An 18,856-nucleotide genomic window follows, 5' to 3' on the forward strand; every position below is an offset into this window, starting at 1 on the left:
GTTGTAATGAATGTTTTTGAACCTACAGTTGTCAGTAACCATCTTTCTGAGAAATGATACATATTTCTGTCTCTCTTTACAAATAAAACACTCTTTACAAATTATATGTTCTGAGAGTTCCAAGTTTGCCATTTTCCTATTGGTAAAATAGCTACAAGAGAATCCTATTTTGTAGCATTAATTCTGACTAGGTAATTGTAGTGGTCTGACAGTTTGTAAGTGTGCCAGAATGATTTGCACAGCTCTGTTTCTCACAGACCTCTGTAGTCTTCAATAATTTAAATAATTTTCCAATGACTTTTGGTAGTTTTTACTACATTATATCCTCCTTTCCAGATCACAGAGAATTGTAAATTAAAAATATGTAAGCAATCCACTACACCAGGTAGCCAACAATGATTACACATTATGAAGTATCCATTTTGGAAGTAGAAGTCTAATATACTCATTAATCTAGGAAGCAGCAGAATATTGAAGAAAATAATTGAAACAGAATAATTCTGATGTACTCATTTGTAGTTGAGACTCAAAGAGCTTGAACAGGAGGCCCATCAAATTGCTGGAGAACGATTCCTTTTGACCAGTAGTAGTCAACTCAGAGAGGTAATATTTATACTGCTGTTATTAACTAAGCTCTCTGTTCTGTAAATTTTTATGGATAGAAAAGAATTATAAAGCATATAAATTTGTTCTTACAACTTCAGATTCTTTTCTAAATACTTATCTTTTCTGATTATAATAGAGGACTTGTTAGTTTTCTCATAAATCTGACAGTTTGGGCTAATCTGTATTTGACTGCATTTAAAGAAATAAAGCATTTTAATTTAGTGAATGCAGTAATGTTAAATATATATCAAAGGCAGAGATTTTATCTTTTACATTCTGTGTTGATTCTCTTCCCTACAGTATACTCTTTTTTGCTTTAAATCTGTTTTCTAGACTGAAGTTCAGGCACAGAATTTTCCATTCCTTTTCAGCACTGAAATACTGAAACTGTTTTCTTACATGTTTTGTTAATGTAGGTACTATTTGAAAAGTTAAAACTGCATACACTGTGTGAGAAAATTCCAAGAACTGAAAGGCAACAAGTGGCATCCACCTCAGAAGTCGTGGTGAGATAGGGAGAGTTGTTTTTTTTTTTTTTAACTATCTTCATAATTTAGAAAAACTTCCAAGTTATGTTTCAGTGAAACCGACACTTGTCTAAAGTTTCCCCAACAATCTTGGTTTATTTTTTAAGTCACATTAATCACATTTCATTTATTTGTGCCAGAAATGAAAGGGATGGGGGCTGTCCCCTTAGTACTTACCAGGAATGGAAAGGATAGAGAATACTACTGCCCTTGACATTTGTCAAGCTTCAGGTAGAAAAACAACTCTACAGTGAATACACCTTTGTAAGAAAAGAAGGAAGTAATTTGTAGTTTTTTGATCTGAAATTCTTGGTATTTCCTAACATTTTGTAGTGGCTCTACAGAGATCTAATGCCAAATCTACTCTTACCTATGGACCTTACCTTCTTATAGGTCAGTGTGGAGCTGGCAATAAACTAATCTGGAGTAGTTTACCTTTTAGGATTTCTCCCTTGCTCTGAAATAAGAATGAGAGGTGTATGGTTTTTTTTATCTATTTGTGCTATTTCCAATTTTTCCAGAACAACCTGTGAATATGTTTACAGGTGTTCTGCTTGGAGACTGCATCCTGCCTTCTCTCCCTCACAGACTGAACACCTCCTAAAAAAGGATCTGATGCCCCTGCAGACTTCTTTCTCTTTAAGTTGCTCTCCCTGATAAACAAACAAAGCACCTACTGAAGCTGAACTTTAGCTGTAACCAGGGTTACAGACTTTAGTACCAGCATGCGTGTAGGACTATCTTCCTCAGAGGAGGAAGACTTTCTCACTGGTCAGATGCTGGTAGCTAAGTACATGTATGACTGGTTTTTGAAGGAGACCACTGGTGAGAGAAAATGTAAAATCTGCTGGTGAAAGAAAGAGAAACCCAGGCTTTCTTTTGTGTTCAGTAAACACAGTTATACTTGGAGTTGTCTGCAGGATTTTGATAGAATCGTGTTCCCTGAGAGCAGTAATGACCACTTTAGATACTTTCACTCACCTTTACAAGAGGTGAAATGTGTTTTCAAATACAGTGTAGTGAATACGGCACATATGAAACTTCTCCAGGTTTTTTTCTTCTGCTAGTGTTGGAACAGATCATTTTCAGCAATGTATGTGCTCAGCGTGTGATCCCACAGGACAGAAACATGCCAAAACCATTTGTCTATAAATGATAAAGTCAAGGTTGAACTGCAGACTACTTGGTAACTTCAGAGGCAAATATGGATGCCCCTTCCTTTTATTAAAATAATCACAGAATCTCTTGGTGTAGCTGCAGTTTTATTGCTCTAGTTTACATGGGAGTCAAACTGAAAACTCATGGCTGAAAATGAGCACCTTTGGGGAAAACAGAAACGTAGTATTTGTTTCTCAAGTGTGAGAGACAAAATTCAACTCTTGGGCTGTCTGAACTACCAGATACTACCTCTGACTTAATGTCAGCAGCATAACCACAAAAATTGCACACTATTGATGGAAAAGGAGGCTTCATAGATCAAATATGTAATCTCGGTGAGTGACAGGGAAGGCTTGGGAGATAGGAAGGATCAGTGAAATAAAATACGTTGTCTTTGTGTGAGAATATAAGATTTGTTGCAGTCTATCAAAGCAATGCTTTTTTTTTATTTTTTATTTTTTTTAGTTCATTGCTTTTTCCAACAATTGTTGATATTGGGTTAATTAAAGAAATGTAATCTGAAACATAATAGTTAAATAATAGATAATTAATATATTATTAATATATTGTCTGTCCCTGATAGTAAGAAAAAAACTTAACGGTTTTTAATCATCATTCTGGTATAATTGCATCAGTTTTCTACCCTGAACTGTGGTAGTTCCAGATATTTTTGTTGTAATTCTAAATATCCAAGCTCATTTGACTCTTTTTATTAACAAAATTTTAAGTCAATTTACAGTCAAAGTTATCATAAATTTGCTTCATTTTATTGATTTTGAATTTGATAATTTCAACTTTTTTTTTTTTTTTTTTTTTAAATTGAAAGTCTCCTGGAACTTGTGTTATTGGATGAATGGAATAAATTCTCCTTTTGCATTTTGTGTGTGTGTATACATACACATGTATAAAATATACATGTACATATACAATATATACAATATATGTATGTATACATATATTGTCTACATATATGTGTATATATGTATAAACGTATTATTTTGTGTACTTTTTCATGCTATCTCTTACTTAGATGCTGTCTAGCACAAAAATGAAAGAAAGGGCCATATTCACACATACACACCCCTGCCCTATATGTTTGCTATGTTCTGTGGAACAGCTTTTGTCTGCAGATCTTTTTGTCCCTGTCTGGATTGGGAAAGGAAATGAAATGCAAAGGGATAATCTCCAGCCCTCCTGCTGAAGGCAGGAAAGAATGAAGGCTCCCTTGGGCCTGGGCTGTGTTTGCTTGAAGGACATTATTCTTTAGCAAGTTTTTCATCCCCTCAGCTTGGTGAGAGAATGTCTTCCACCAGAACTTATGCTGTATTTTACGTTCTGACAGTTAAATGTGAAGTATCAATCAGTGTTCTAATGGTGAGATTAAGGTGGCTAAATAATACCACTTAGCAGAAAAATACACCAGTAATTCGAATTCTTTATTTTGCAGCTGAGTAAGTTGCAAGATCTTCATCCTTTGCCTAAGATAATGTTAGAATACCGGCAGGTGAGGTGATGTGTTTACATAATGTAGTTGCACTGAAGCAAAATCAGCAAGAAATATGTTCTCAGATGAACAAACAAACAAAGTTGGATCTAGTTTAATTATTTCATATATTCATTGAAATTTAAATTTGCAAGCTGTAGATATTCTTAAGAGTTTTTGAATTTAAAGTTTATACTTTTATTTGCACGATGTTAGATTATAGCTAACAGAAACTACAGCAAAAGCACTTGGGAAACTACACTGCTAAATTTGTTTAGTACTATAAAGCACATTCTCAGGACAAAATACTTATTTTCTGAATTCAGAAGAAATACTATCAAGATAGTGAAGGAGATGACAACTTTTTTTTTTTTTAGATGACAATACCCTCCTGAAAACCCGAAATTACCTAGTTAGTTCTTAATGTTTGGGGAATTCAGCTGATCAGTTTCCAAAATAGATAAGAAACAAACAAAAAACACCACTAAAACGTGCAAATTTTTGTTTGTGTCTTTTTTTGAGTAGTTTATTGATGAGGGGGGTATAAGATACAAATTAATAAATTCCAGTAGTTTATTTACTAGTGTCTTTATAGACCTGGCTTTAGGGTATAACCTAGTACTTTCCTAACATATATTAATAGGTCAAGCTACTAGTGAGTATGCATCCATTATTTTCTAAGGTAAAACTGTCTTTTAAGAAAGTCTGCAAAACAAGTTTATATGTATTTGAGATTAAGATCTTCAATGTGAAAATCTATTTTTATGAATAAGCATTTTTCTAATACTTCTGTGTAATTCAGGTTCGTAAGATAAAATCAACCTATGTGGATGGACTACGAACATGTATGAGAAAGGTAAAAATAGAAAAGTAGTCTGTAAAACATAGTGTTTCAAATAAATCGTAAAAAGGTATGAAATGATTGAAGTATTTACTGTTCAAGAAATTTTATGTATGGAAAATTACAAAATATTTCTTTTTGACTTTGTAATCCTGATTGCAGTGAGTTTTTATAACTAATATTAGCATTAATTAAACTTTAGAGAAATATGCCCTTTTTAGACGTATGGCTTCATCCTTTTCTTTTTTGTGGGTATGTTTATTTTACTTGACTGTAGGGATTTATTTCCTCTACATGGAATCAGACAGGAACTGTGACTGGCAGAATTTCATCTAAACATCCAGTAAGTGATCCTTTTAAATATTTAAATTTAAATTTTAAAACTGTAATTTATATAAAATATTACATATTTTTAATTTATGGAACATTCTAGTTTTCTTGCAAATCTAATATCATCCTGTAAGTAAACTGGGGGCAAAAGAAGTGTATTAAATGGGTGTTTTACTCTACAACGTTTATTTTAATGAATATTTTGCATCTAGATCAGAAATTAATATTTTTTTTCCCGAAGATTATGTAGAGTTAAATGTGAGCTATGCATGTACCCTCTAGACTTCTACTGAATGCTTTTTTTTTTCCTTATAATACATTTCTGGTGTCATGAGCCACTTTTTGTAAAGGATTGGTGAGCCCTAGAAGGATTCCAGAAAAAAAAAAATAAAAAAAAAAGGAAGAGCAAGATGAGAAGCCCTTCTCTTCTGGGATTGGGCTTCAGGCCTTATAACAGAGAAGAGCTCTCTTGCTCTGTAAGCAACAGGTGCAACAGGTTTCATTTATATCTTCCTACCTTCTTGGTGCACATCTCAATTCAAGTTGTCTTTGGTCTATTTGTAGTGGGGCTTTGTGCTTTCTGCTGAGTGAAAAACCAGTGTCTAGGATTCTTAATTAAAAACAGAACTGGAGGGTGTTACTGCTGCTCCTGCTTCTTATGCACCCAGATGGGGGGAAGAGATGGTAGGGAATGGAAGAGAAGATCATGAAGGTCACACTGCTAAATGTTCTGATGTGCTGCACAGGGTTTACAAGTTAGAGCTGAATAGTCATCTTGAACAAACACATAAAATACAACGTGACCTCTGGCCCGTTATGCTTAATTATGGCACTAAATCTAATTTTCGATCAACGAAAATGTTGTTTTTCTCCAGAGCAATGGTGCTAAAGTTAGGATCTGGGGTTGTCTATGTCTGGCTTTTCTGTATAAGTAAAAACATTGGCACAGCTTTTTTGTGTGAAGTGTTTATGGAATTTATACCATCTGTTTCTGAATAGTTTATTGATATATTAGATATAGTGCAATGCCCAGTCACTTTGCTAAGTGCTGAAGGGCTGGGAAAATGCTTGGCAGAAATCATAAGTATTATAGATATTTCTGCAGTCACTGTGATGTCATACAGTAGCTGAACATTTGCTGAGGTAATTTATTTTGAACTGTGTTTTAAAATGCTTTAATAAGTGATAAAAACAAAAGAGAAGTGTACATTGGATACTGTGAAAATTCAACTAGAAAAAAAATCTCATATTCTGCAGTGGTTGTGGATGATAAGGTTCCAAACAAAGGTTTATATTATTTTATTGCTTTATTATTTTTTATTTTTAAAGGAAATAGATCTGTCATTTTAAGATATAAAATGGAGTCTAGGGGGGTTTTATTCATAGGTTTAAGGGGACATAATCAGACATTAGGCACAAAACAGGATTTCTTTTTCAAATAAATTGTTTTGTGATCATCTTTCTGACAAATCCACATATGGATGGATGGATGATGTATGTTTTTGGCTTTAAGCAGGTTTCTGTCAAAAGATAAGCTTATTCACATGATTTTTTATTTTATTTTATTTTTTACTTTTGTATTGCAGCAGCTTAGAGAGGGTTTCTGGGTAGAACTTGAATTCAATGGCTTTCCCGTATATGTCTATTTTAGTAAATGTAGTGCATCACTGAAGAGAGGCAGATTTGATAATGTAGTCTCCTGCTATAGCCTTGTAACTATTTGCTGCTGCATGGGAACCTATCCGAAAACTGAAAATAAATACAAAAACTTAAATTCTTTAGTCAAATTATGTTTTAATAAATCGATAGACTATTTTTTCAACTTCTGACGAGTTGCCTGTGACTGTTAAGGAAAAGTTAATTAGGTTTATGATTTGAATATTTTGTTCTTAATTTTATTTATGAATAGGTTAGACTGGTCTGCATTAGGATACTCCTTTATTATATAGCTAATTAGTAGTTTTCGTATTAAGTACATTTATTACATTAATAAAGACATATTTCTGTTTTCCAAACCTCCCTTAAAATATCATTATTCTGTCTCTCACCTTTTAAAGAAAAAGCGAGGCATGGCAGAGGTTGGAAGACATAAAGCCAATTAAGATAAAGCCTCTTTCAGAATGAACAGAAAAATCTGAACTCTAGATACAAAGATTGCTTATAATTGCATGCTATAATTTGGTTTGAGATGTAAACTTCAGCACTAGAATCAGTCTGCAGAAAGCATTTAAAGCATTTTTCTTCCAGGCTTCTGCAGCAAGAGAATTGAAATGCTACTAATGAATTTATATTTCTACTCTTCATAAGATGTTTGTATCTTTAAACTATAAAGCATAAACTGTTGGGCTTCAGGGATATTTTCTTCCTTTGAGTATCAAAATTTATGCTGGAGATAAGTAAAATTCTTTACGTTCTCAGAGCAGGTGAAAAAAAAATAAATGAAAACATTCCAATTTCTTCCGAGGAAATATAGTTTTACCAGCTTGCTCAAAAAGGCCAAGAAACTTAACCCATCAAAGAAGCTTCTTAGGCTTTAATTTGGAAAGCAGAAATGTCATTAGAAAGAGAAAATAGCTAGGGGATGTTGAATGTTAATGTGCTCAAAGACAAACCGTAGGAAACCTGGATATTGAAAATACATCAATCATTACAGCAGATATAAATAATATCTTCTGATATTGAATGCATGAGAGAGAATTGCATGCTCGTTTATTAGAAAATGTGTGTTACTTTCCATCAGTGTCTGGAATATGAATAAGTCTGGTTTCAGTTCCCATAGAAGAGAGAATCTATTGAAGTAGAGACAGTGCACGTGTAGCCACACTGTGAGGTATTTCTTCCTTTCTAGGCTGTCTTCTGGAGTGAATGGAGTAACTGAGTCGATTAAAGCTAATTAAAACTCAGTTGTAGCCTTGGGATAGTTTGTCCTGTGGCTTATGGACAGCGTGGATGAGATGCTACCCATTTGTCTCCCTCTGAAGCTATCCGAATAGGTTTTACACCTATAGCACACCCATGCACATGGACAAAAAACAAGGCAGGCCACCAGAATCAGGCAATCAAACTGTTGTGACAGCTCTCAAATGTCAGGCATTTCATTCGTAGTCTCATTAAGGTTACAAGCTGATCTGTGATAATACCAATAGTTTTTTTCTGCAACTTTATTGTCTCTGGTCACAATTAGATTCCAACACAGATGGAATTTCTACAAGGTATTTCAAATTTGTACAGTAGCTGACCACTACTGAAGTGTCTTGCTTCCCCTGTCCCTTTCCTTCACAATTCGTGGAAGGGTTTGGCAGAGCTCATGCAATGTAAGGAGGCAGACACTAAGTCTGGGAGCAGGGATGTGATCTCATCTTCCTATTTTATTTTTTTTTTTTGGCAGAAATGACCCAATACCTTGGCTACTTTTGAAACTGCACTATTGTGAATACAATTTCAGTAAGCTTGTTTCCATATGCTGACCTAGTGAAATGAACTAACACTTCAAATGAACAGATAGCGTGGGTCTTAGGTTTGCATTGATTTTACTTCAGAGTGTTTTATGTGTTTGTTTTGTTTGTTTGTTTTCCATATGTTTATTGGAAAGCACTAAGGATAGAGAGGAGTCAGATAAGTTCCAGGTTCATATAAGACGTATTGATGAAAGTTTTCTTTAATGTCATTTAGGCTAACAAAACCACTGTTAGGTAATTATGCGCTGACATGGGCTTTACTGAAAAAAATGGTTGTCTTAACAGAGATGACAGTCTGTGCATTTGCTTGGACCTCTGTATCAAAGCAGTGTCATATTTTCTCGAAGTACAAACAGCTATCACTGTGCTGATATGCTGATAAAATCAGAGCATCCATGCCATTTATTATGGTTGGTTTGTGTTCTCTGAGTATATCTTGAATTCAAAATGTGCTTTTCTTTTGTCATGTTTCTTTTCAGTCTGTTTGTTTCAATACTTTTGAGATGTGTGGCTGTTATGGCTGCTTTAATAGCACTAAAATAATATCTGATTTTGTATGTATTTAGAGTATTGATGTTTTTACAATCTCTGCTGCTTTATTTTTGAAGTATATATTAGTGAAGACTTTAGCATTTAAAGAAACTAATAACAATGTGGGAGACAGTTCTTTCTTTCTTGGTTTTTTGTTTTGATAGGAAATTTTACTTGAATGAAAGAAGGAGCATGTTGATGATTTCAGTTCAATTGCTTTTGTGATAAAAATTTACATTATGTTAACATTGCAATAAGATGCTCTTCGTTATGGGTTTGACAACTACAGTGTGAAAAGTCTGTTAGCACTATCATAATGCCAATGTCTGGTGCTCCAGAACATCATCATGTTAATTTAATATCAAATTGCAGAAATAAGACCTACAATTGCATCATAGACCTTTGTTCTCCTAGCATCGCGTGTACTCCTAGTATCCTTTTCTACAATATGTGCATATCTTTGGCATTCTCTGCTCCTATTTTGTGTATGTGTATGGATCTCGTGGTGGGTGTAGTGTATCGGATGCATAGACTACATTTTACATGATAATGTTTTCCATCTGGCTCAGTAAAGCTTGGGACATCATCTGGGCTGTAATTTTGTAGTAACAGAAGCAATACAATCATGTAGATAACTTCTATTTGGGATTGTCTTTCTTTAAATACCACACAAAACATAATTATACACACAATGGTGATGTGTAGCCAGTATAAATCTGCTTCTGTACAGCAATCAACAGAAAAAAAAAAGCTTGCATTTTATTAATACAGGATAAGAGAGGGAGTCTGTCATTATTTCTTCTACAAACTAGCCATAAGCACAGAAATACATAGAGCATTAACAGCTCAAAAAATGAAAGATGTATGTAATGTCAGCTACTAGCACATTATGAAATATTGACTGAGAGCCCTAATTCCTCCTTCACTCTCCTTTAGTTCCTGGCAAAACACTCCTCAGAGAAGCTCAGACTTCTAGAATGGGATAGAAAAATTTCCTGTTAAGTGTCTCTTTGCTAAAGAGAAGACGGCACTGTGTGCCTCTGTTCTGTTCAGTCTCTGAGATACTACATTTCAATTACCTTATGTATAAATTAAATTGTCAGCAGTTGAGTGCCTATTGCTGTTGAGTGGGCTTTGTTAAGACAGTTGGTTATATGCTGATTCGTTTTATCCTTTGAGTAGCCTTTGCTAATATATTTTGGAACCGCTGCAGGTAGAAGCCAAAGCTATACACCGATCACTTTTTAGAAATCTGTGCTGGAATATAGCTTGTTCTACTGCCAGTGTTTTTCTCTAATATGTATGTGACTAGAGCACATGGCTAACAACAAACAAAATTGGTGTCACCCTTGATTAATGTGTCATTTTTTAGCTATGTAGTTCCCACTATCTTACAAATTAAACTTTTTTTTTTTTTTTTTTTTTTTTTTTTTTTAAGATTTAATTATAGTAATATCTATAAATTAAAGTAGTCTGGTATAAAAGTTAATGTGTACGCTGTGTTGGAATTCTGAAGTCTTATTCCATGTGATTTTAATAATTTAAGAGCAATGTTAGCATGGTACTTTGATTACAAGAGAAAAATAGTGCTATTCACTTGTAATCTATCACAGTATTTATTATTTCATGGTTTGTTCATACGCATTTCAGCTCCCACCTAAGCAAGTTACGTTTGCTTGAGATTGGCATCTGTTAGCATCCTCTCAAGTCACAATGTGATCACAGTCATACCTCTGCAGTTAGGAGTTTAATAGGGCCCATGGCTGGAGTTCCTTTTCACTGTCCTCATCCGTAAGACAGTTGCTCACAGATCAAGTCTCCAGCAATGTGCAAATATGCATCTATCTTCATGTCAGTGTAAATATTCATGTTATGAAGCTGTCGGTACCTCTTGTGAGTTGATTAAGATTTTAGAAGTTCTGCTAGAAGATTTTTTTTTTTATTCTTCATATGAAATATTCAAACAATGGGATTTCTAGAAATGCACTTCTAGAAAATATTCAAAGATTTTCTATTCAAAGAAATTCTCCTGCTTGGAGACTTATGTTGTGAGTGAACAATTAAAAAATAAAATAAAATAAGATCTCAGGTGCAAAAATTGCATCTTGTCTTCCAGGCTCTGAAAAGTAAGAGATGTTAGCATATTCTTTTAACTGCTGAATTACTTTTTGCAAGGAAAATGCGTAGTCTAATTCTGATCTCAGAACAAGTTTCATTAAATTTTAATATAACAGAAACATTTAAATAGTTTATTTTGCTGTGCATTGTTCTTCTCCCATCCTGTCTTTCCGTCAAAAAAAATCACTTCAAAAACTTCAGTTCTGGCAGGACAAAAAAGGAAGGAGAGAAATGAAGAATGATAAAAAGAGAATGGATTTATAAAAGATCAAAAGTTAGATAGAGCAAGAGAGTCTTCTTGTCTTGGATGGTCATGTTTTCAAACAGCTCTGCTTTTGAAAGAGTTGTCATTGTCTCTCTAAAGAATTTCAGGAAAATGATCTCTGTCAATCTGCATCCCTATTACATTAATCTTTCTCAGCTGACAGTTCTTTTTTACCTGTATGAATGGGTGGAAAACTTGCCAGTTCTTTATTTCCTCAGCATCTTTTCAAAAAACCTCAGGAAATTTCACCCCCAGTTTTATAGACAGATGCATTCTCTCAGGTTTGGAACAAAAAATAAATAGTGGCTTGTATAAGGATCACTGAAGATAAACAGAATAAGGATAGAGTCATGGTGCTGACTCCTGTGCAGCTTTTCTGTCCTCAGTTCTCCTGTACTAACATTATCATCTGCTTGCTGTGGCTATTAGTTAAGAACTCATAATTAAGTACCACTTCTACCAAATCAAGAATTGTCCTTTCCTCACAGTGAGTAAGTGACATTGGTTATTAAGGTTTCCTTTAATTCCTTCAATCAGCCTCCTGTTCAGTAGCTTTTTGAGAGGAATTCCCTGTTAACATGTACTCAATAAATTCCTCAGTATGTCGAAGAATCTTGTTTGAGATGCTAAATTTTACCCTTACATAAAAAAAACGGTAACATCTTTTCTTTAGAAAGATTCCAGTCTGGAATTCTTCAAGTCTGGGAACCTTGTCATTTTTTCATGTGTTTACAGGCCCAATATTTGTACCTTTGAGCAATATTCCCTTGATACTGCTTACTTGAAGGCTGTAGTATACAGCTAGTGTGCAATTAGTGCAATAGTTACTGGCTCTAACTGTTACTCAAAAGGTTGTTTTCCCAAGGCATGTTATCCATGCCTTAGCACTTTTTTTTTTTTCTTCACTAAAACCAGATCACATCTTCTTGAAGTTCGTTCCAGAGCCTCCTGTATTAATGAATGTTAGTTTAACAGAGCTTATGTTCTGAGTAAAATTTTTCTTCTGGAAAATTAACTAAATTAGGTAACAAATTATTTTATTTATATATGGGAAATAAAAGCAAAGTTTGTCTCTTTGAAAGATGCATAGAGCTGTGTATATACAAACTCTGTTGCCTACTGTGCAAAGGTTAGTAATCAGTCGGTATATAAACAAGCAGCTGGGCCAAACCCATAATTTTATAAAAGAAGTTGTCACAACATGTCAAATCAATAAGTTAGAAAGGTCACTTTTTGTTGTTGTTGTTGTTTTAATTTAAAAGATCATTCAGTAATCCTTTCTCATGTTTCTACAACATTATTACCTGAGGTCACTGGCAGGTCTAAATTTAGAAATATATAACAAAAAGCAGATCAGTAATAGGAAATCAAATATGCTATTCTTTTCTTATGGGTAACTTTCTAAAGCTTCTTAAGTTTGTGGGAAGGTGATGAATTACTTCTACATTTCTCACTTGACTGACAGATCTAAAACTTTGATAATTCTGTGCTGCTGGGTAAGACAAGAGGGGAGAGGTACATCCAACTGCGTCACCTTTGAATGATTGTCCATTGCTGGAAAACAGTAACTAGTACCAAAATTTAAGAAATCCTAAAGTTATCTTAAGAAAACTTTCCAGAACTTAGCATGAGTCAGTATTTTTTGATAAGGAAAATGGACATTTCGATTTTTACCTAGCCACTAGGTGGCAATTGCACATAAGTCAAGACTTGCTCAGGAATGCAAGTACACATACATTCCAGACTGGTATTGCTATGGTGACCTTGTTCGTTTTCATATTTTCTCTATTTATTGAGGTACATGCTGTACTTTAAAAATTAGATCTTCAGGATGTCTAGAAATTATGTCTTATATAGAAGTCACAGAAAACTGCATATTCTTTTGCAACAATAAATAAATACTGCTATGGACAATAATCAAATATAGCAATTTTCCAAAAGAGAAATCAGGAATGACATTTTTTTACTTTTTTTTTTTTTTTTTTTTTTTTTTTTTAATTTTTGTTTCTGCTGTGTAATTTCTCATGAGTGAGTTGCCATCGACTTCAGAGGTGCCAGACAATTTCAGTGAATTGAGGTTGAGTGCCCTCAGGACTCAGTCTTGCAGTTCTGCTTTGCAAGAATGCTACTTTGGGCAGCATGCGTTTTTCCTCTCTGTTTCTCCAGCAGCTTTGGTCTTTAACAAAGGAATGAGCTGAATGGTGAAAATTAAGCAAGTAGCTCACCGAACCTGTGCTTAGTTTTCTGCTATAAGTGACTAACTGAGCTATTGAGAGCACTATTTATCAATAGGTGTAGTCCAAAAAAGAGCCAGAAAAGACAACTGGAAAAGGAGTAAGAAAAATTTGAAGAAGCATATAAGGGAAAATTTGCAATAGAAGAATACAAGAATAAAAGAAAATATAACTCTTGAGACGTGTAATATAAAGCTCAACAGAGCTGTCATCTACCTATTTGTTATCACCGCAACAAAATCTAGTCTTGCAGACCAAAGTATTGCTTCTGCTCCAAATGCTGAAACAATGCTAGGCATCAAACAGATGAATTTAAGAGCTTAATTTCTGTTTCAGTCTACAGAGTTCTTGTGCCTTAATTATTTACATAACTTTGGGAGAAGGTGATTCTCAGATAAATTCCAGAAAGTTTTTGGACTTGTAATGCTTTGAGTTTTTCTGGAGTGGTAAATGTGGTAAATTTCATGAGACAAACTAGATTTATTTTTTTTTTTCCAGAGAAAATCTGTGTTTTTCTCAAATATTAAGAAATAGGGAAAAAAAAAGAAAAAGAATTCCTGAAGCAACCTCTATTAGAATAATTCCATCTGACAAGATCACAGCCCTAGTAAATATGCTTGCATACAAGAAGAGCAACTAGTTTGGGGATTTTACTAATATTGATAGCCTCAGTATTAATTCCTCTTTTTGTGTTTTATTTTGCTGTAGAGTTTGGCACCATGCCTCATTTAACAGCAGGTGGATTAGTTGCTATACTAAAGGATATATGTGTGTTATAATGCGTATATGTGTGTTATAAAAGATGTATGTGTGTTATAACTTTATCTGATCTCTAAGTGACACTAAGAGAAAAGGCTAATTGCTTCCTTAGATCTGTTCAGTTTAACTTCTTGGCTGTTTTTGATCTTTCCTCATGACACATCCACACTGTGTTAATTTATGAATGGATACCCTTATCTCAATGAGTAAGTTTGGTTTCTGTTCTTATTTTTAAATAAGTCCCTAGATTAGTGCAGAAATTAATTAGAATCAAATGTTCTTAGTCTGCAGCCGTTTCTGTGCATTCCCATTTATTTCAGCAACTTCCTAGCCTTTCTTCTGTTGCATATTGCATACTTAAAATCATGCAGATCTGAGCAGTTAGTAGATGAGCAAGCAATTTTCTAGTCAAAGTACATATGGATATAGAAGTCATTGTATACATATATGGGCATTTATTTCTAGGGAGTTACAAAGGTTGCATGAGGCTACCCTTCCCTCCCCCTCCCCCCCAACCCCCCCCCCCCCCAGAAAAAAAGCAATTTATGCTACTGGAAATGTGTATGGAGAGGAAGAGAGAGGTGTGGGTTAGCTGCATCAACAGAAATAACTGAAACGTTGATTTAATATAGGAAAAATGAGCAACAACCCTACTTGAGAGAGCATAAAATAATTAAGATGCATCTCAGCCTCTGTGGGTGCGTGAAGTCTAACCACACTGTCTTCAAAGGCAATTTAGCCAGTATATATCTGTATTCTGTAATCCTGTGAAAGAACCAAAAGAACATGCTGTTTTAACCTAGGAAAGAATCAAGCATACATTGATAAATTAGTTTCAAATGTAAATGTAGAATTTGGAGACTGAAACTGGAAAGCTCAACAGAAATTGTAATTGATTGATTATATGCTCATAAAACTGGGAAGCGTATATTGTTTGTTGAATTTTGATTAGTTTTTGCTTTCCTTGATAATTGTACTCTCCTCTGTTTGAACGATGTATGAGAAAGCTATGTTTGTGAGGCCCTAAGAGAGATATTGAGTCCATCAATTCTGAGTGTCCTTGCTGGAGTTAAGCCTGTCACTGTTTCTGAAAGGCTCTACATGCAGAAGCTCACAGCAGAGGCAAGAATCTATGCTATCTTCACCTGAAACAACAGACAAAAGTAGAACTGCTTTTTAATAGTGGTATTTTCAGAACCAAGAAAACAGATTTCTAACCTGTGCTATAACAAAGTACGTAATGCCTCAGGATCATTAGTCAGAATAGATTATACTAGCAGGAAAATCATTATGGAGGAAGGAGGAAAGAAATCAGGAGTCTTTGTTTTTAGGTATGTACGGTTTTAGTCTAGTGTTCATAGTGACTTTTTTTCCCACCATGCCTGATCCCTGCTTTTCCAGCATGATGGTTTTTTTTGAAGAGTTTAACTATGAACCAGAGATCCAAGAGTCATCTGCATGCTAGAGGAATGTGTCAAGTAACTGAAAATGTAAAAGGGGTGAGGAATTGATTGAGCATGCTAGGTCCGCTGCCAAAGAAAGGTGTCAGCTTTGGACACCCAGGAAAGGCAGCTAGTCTGTTTATCATATCCAAAGTGAGTTTAATATGGATCAGATTCAGTGCTTGGCTGGAGTATTTACAGAGAAAAAAGATTTTGGTTAGATTTTCAACAAACTGTAGAAGAAAATGTGCAATAAAAAAAAAAAAAACAACACCAAAAGCAAATATATATATATATATAGATCACTTGTTCATAAAATTTGATATTGCTTTTTCCATGATTCCTTGCTGCTCAATTTTTTCACCTTTTAGTGAGAATTTGAGTTGTATAGTTGTATTTTTCCTTAAAGGGATTTTCTCACTCTGATGATTCATGGTGTGATTCTTTTTGCCTTTTTCCTTTTTTCCTTTTAGTTTTGATATCTATGTTACAAAATTTCATCTTTAGTCATTTAATGCTTGCAGTAAAAACAAAGACTTTCACTGGAAATAAAAAGGTTGAAAAGAAAAGTGTGCAGTTGAAGTGGGGTATTTTTTCAGCTTTCTACTAGTCATGACTAAAAACAAAATACGTAAATTTATATATGTATATATATGTATATGTATAAAACCAAACTATGTAAATTTCCATTTACACAGTCAAGTAGATCCCAGGAATCAAGGAGAGGATGACTAGCCTGTAGTTTTCTGCATCCTCCTACTTGGCCTCCTGGAAGATATGAGTGACACTTGCTTTCTTCTAGTACTCAGGAACCTTTCCTGATCACCAGTCACCACAGCCTTTCAAAGATAATTAGAACTGGAATCTTAGCCTCATCTGTCCTATCCATTAGAACATCTGAACATTATTTTTAGATTTTTTTTTTAATATAAATATTTCTATTCAACAAAACTAAGGCAGTAAATTCAAACTCAAATCTCTGGTTTTGATATATGTATATTTTGATATATGTATATATATATATATATATGTCTGTATGTATGTTATATTCATGATGAACATTTCTTTAGCGGAAATGGCAACTGCAGATGGTTTTTAAAGTAATGCTAAGGTTTTCCTGTTAATCATCCACTAGACTAGCCTGATTATTTATTTATTTATTTACTCATCCAGAAATAATGAAGTATTAATAGTTAACTTTCACAACCAGCTTTTCCACAACTTTATTTCAAGTATGTTTGTTCTCGTCTGTTGGAGCATAATTGTTCAGAGACAACAATTTTGTTTGTGTAACTTCTAACAGGGCATGTATTCCTTTTTTCTAACACTAAGGGATAGCAGTTACATCTCAGATTGGATCTGCTATATTTTTTCAGGAATATGCTTGAAATAAATACATAAAGCCAAGCTTTGTTTTGTAGCCCAAGGTGGTAACAGTCATTTACCACATCAGTCTTCCACTTTTGATATAATAATACTGTCACATAATTTTCAGCACAAGCGGAGGAAAGCTTTTCATTTGGATGACTCTTCTATGATCGTCTCCTATTTCCCCGTCTTTTAAAAAATCTAAAGTAAATTTATCTCATCAAATTTGATAATCTAAATCTCAGAAATCACCTCCAGGCAAGTTTTAGGTCAAGTTGCTCTAAATGTGTCTTATACAGGTAATTAAATCACTCCCTGGAGGTTTGCGTCTTTGACTACTGACTATAGGGATACTAGAAGGAACTAGACAGCTAGTTTAGACCAAAGAATAATATAAATATGTCTGAAATTAGGTGAGAAAAATCTATTAAGTTATGCCACTATCTTAAAGGTGAGCATTACCACTTTCATATTTCTTGAGCTACTTCTTTTCTAAAGATTTATTCAAATTATGAGTTGTTAGCTAATTTACAAGTGAAAGTACACTTTGCACTTGCAATTACTTGCTAGTGTTTTTCAGAATTATTAGTAACACTTCTGAAAATGCTCTGAAAGCAGACTTCCTGCATATGCTTTCAGTGAAAACAAGATGGCAATATAGTGATTTATTTTAGCAGTATAAGATAGATTTTGAAATAAATCTCTATTTATTTAACTTTGTGATTTTGAAGCTAACCAGTTAAGGAACGAACGATAATCACTGAGAGTAAAGAGCTTTTTAACCTATACTCCTATGCTGGAAGTTATCTTAAGTAAATGAAATGTCGGTACTAGTATAAACTAGTAGACCATAATGAAAACTTCCATAAAATGCTCTCTACCATTAAAATGACTGAAGTCAAAATTAAAATTTTATGACTTTTTTTTTTTTAAATATGTGAATTTTTTTTAAATATGTGATTTTTTTTTTAAATATGTGATTTTTTTTTTTTTAAATATGTGAAAACTTTTTTTTTAAATATGTGAAATGAGGCTCCCACATTAATATCTGGGTACATAATGAAGGACCTAATTCTCTGTATTCCCGAGAATCCACTGGCTTTCATGGCCAATTAAATCACTTGCTATTCATATGAATAAGCACTGATGTACCTCAATTTAGCAACAGAAATCAATAGTTATCATTAGAAATATTAGTGTTGTGCACAGACTAAATAACCATTTATTTCAAATTGTGGTCAGTAGCATTATAATAAGAAGTCCCACAACTATATTTTTAAATGTTCCTAGAAGTGGAAGAGTAAAATATTAAAGGCAGAGTTTCTTCTGCACCACAAGGTACCAGAATATGAAGGTATTGAGGGATTTAGAGTTGTGTTCCTAGTTGACCTACACTATGAAATATTATATATATTATGTAAGTTTCCCCTCTGTGTATGGTGCTATGGCAGAGGTTCAACTTTAATATGTTCAACTGTGGTTCTCTAAGGGTGATACTAAGACTAGAAACGATCTTGTTCCATTTTTGTTCTCTTACTTCCACTCTAAATTTCAATAACTTTTGCAGCTTGATTACACCCTTCTTAGGTTTAAAATAATGATTTTGAGTTCAAAATTATATAGAAAATGATCATTCTGATTTGGAAATTATATAGCACTACTTCCTTCTCCTGAATTCACAGGATTACATAATATTAGTATGTTCATCTAATTCATGAACTACTTGCAAATTAATT

The 18,856-nt window shown here is 33.8% G+C and overlaps 1 protein-coding gene across 7 annotated transcripts in view; it reads left to right on the forward strand.

Annotated features, from left to right (window-relative positions):
• The window catches only part of POLN (DNA polymerase nu), a 104,351-nt gene that overhangs the window by 28,568 nt on the left and 56,927 nt on the right, over positions 1-18,856 (forward strand). For all 7 annotated transcript variants that reach the window (XM_072037827.1, XM_072037828.1, XM_072037825.1 and 4 more), the window contains 5 exons: positions 520-603; positions 1,023-1,112; positions 3,739-3,795; positions 4,577-4,630; positions 4,893-4,958. In XM_072037827.1, the coding sequence (XP_071893928.1) occupies positions 520-603; positions 1,023-1,112; positions 3,739-3,795; positions 4,577-4,630; positions 4,893-4,958 (351 nt within the window). The remainder of the gene's footprint in view (positions 1-519; positions 604-1,022; positions 1,113-3,738; positions 3,796-4,576; positions 4,631-4,892; positions 4,959-18,856) is intronic.

The sequence above is a fragment of the Anas platyrhynchos genome, chromosome 4 (assembly GCF_047663525.1).
Source record: "Anas platyrhynchos isolate ZD024472 breed Pekin duck chromosome 4, IASCAAS_PekinDuck_T2T, whole genome shotgun sequence".
Classification (NCBI taxonomy): domain Eukaryota; kingdom Metazoa; phylum Chordata; class Aves; order Anseriformes; family Anatidae; genus Anas; species Anas platyrhynchos.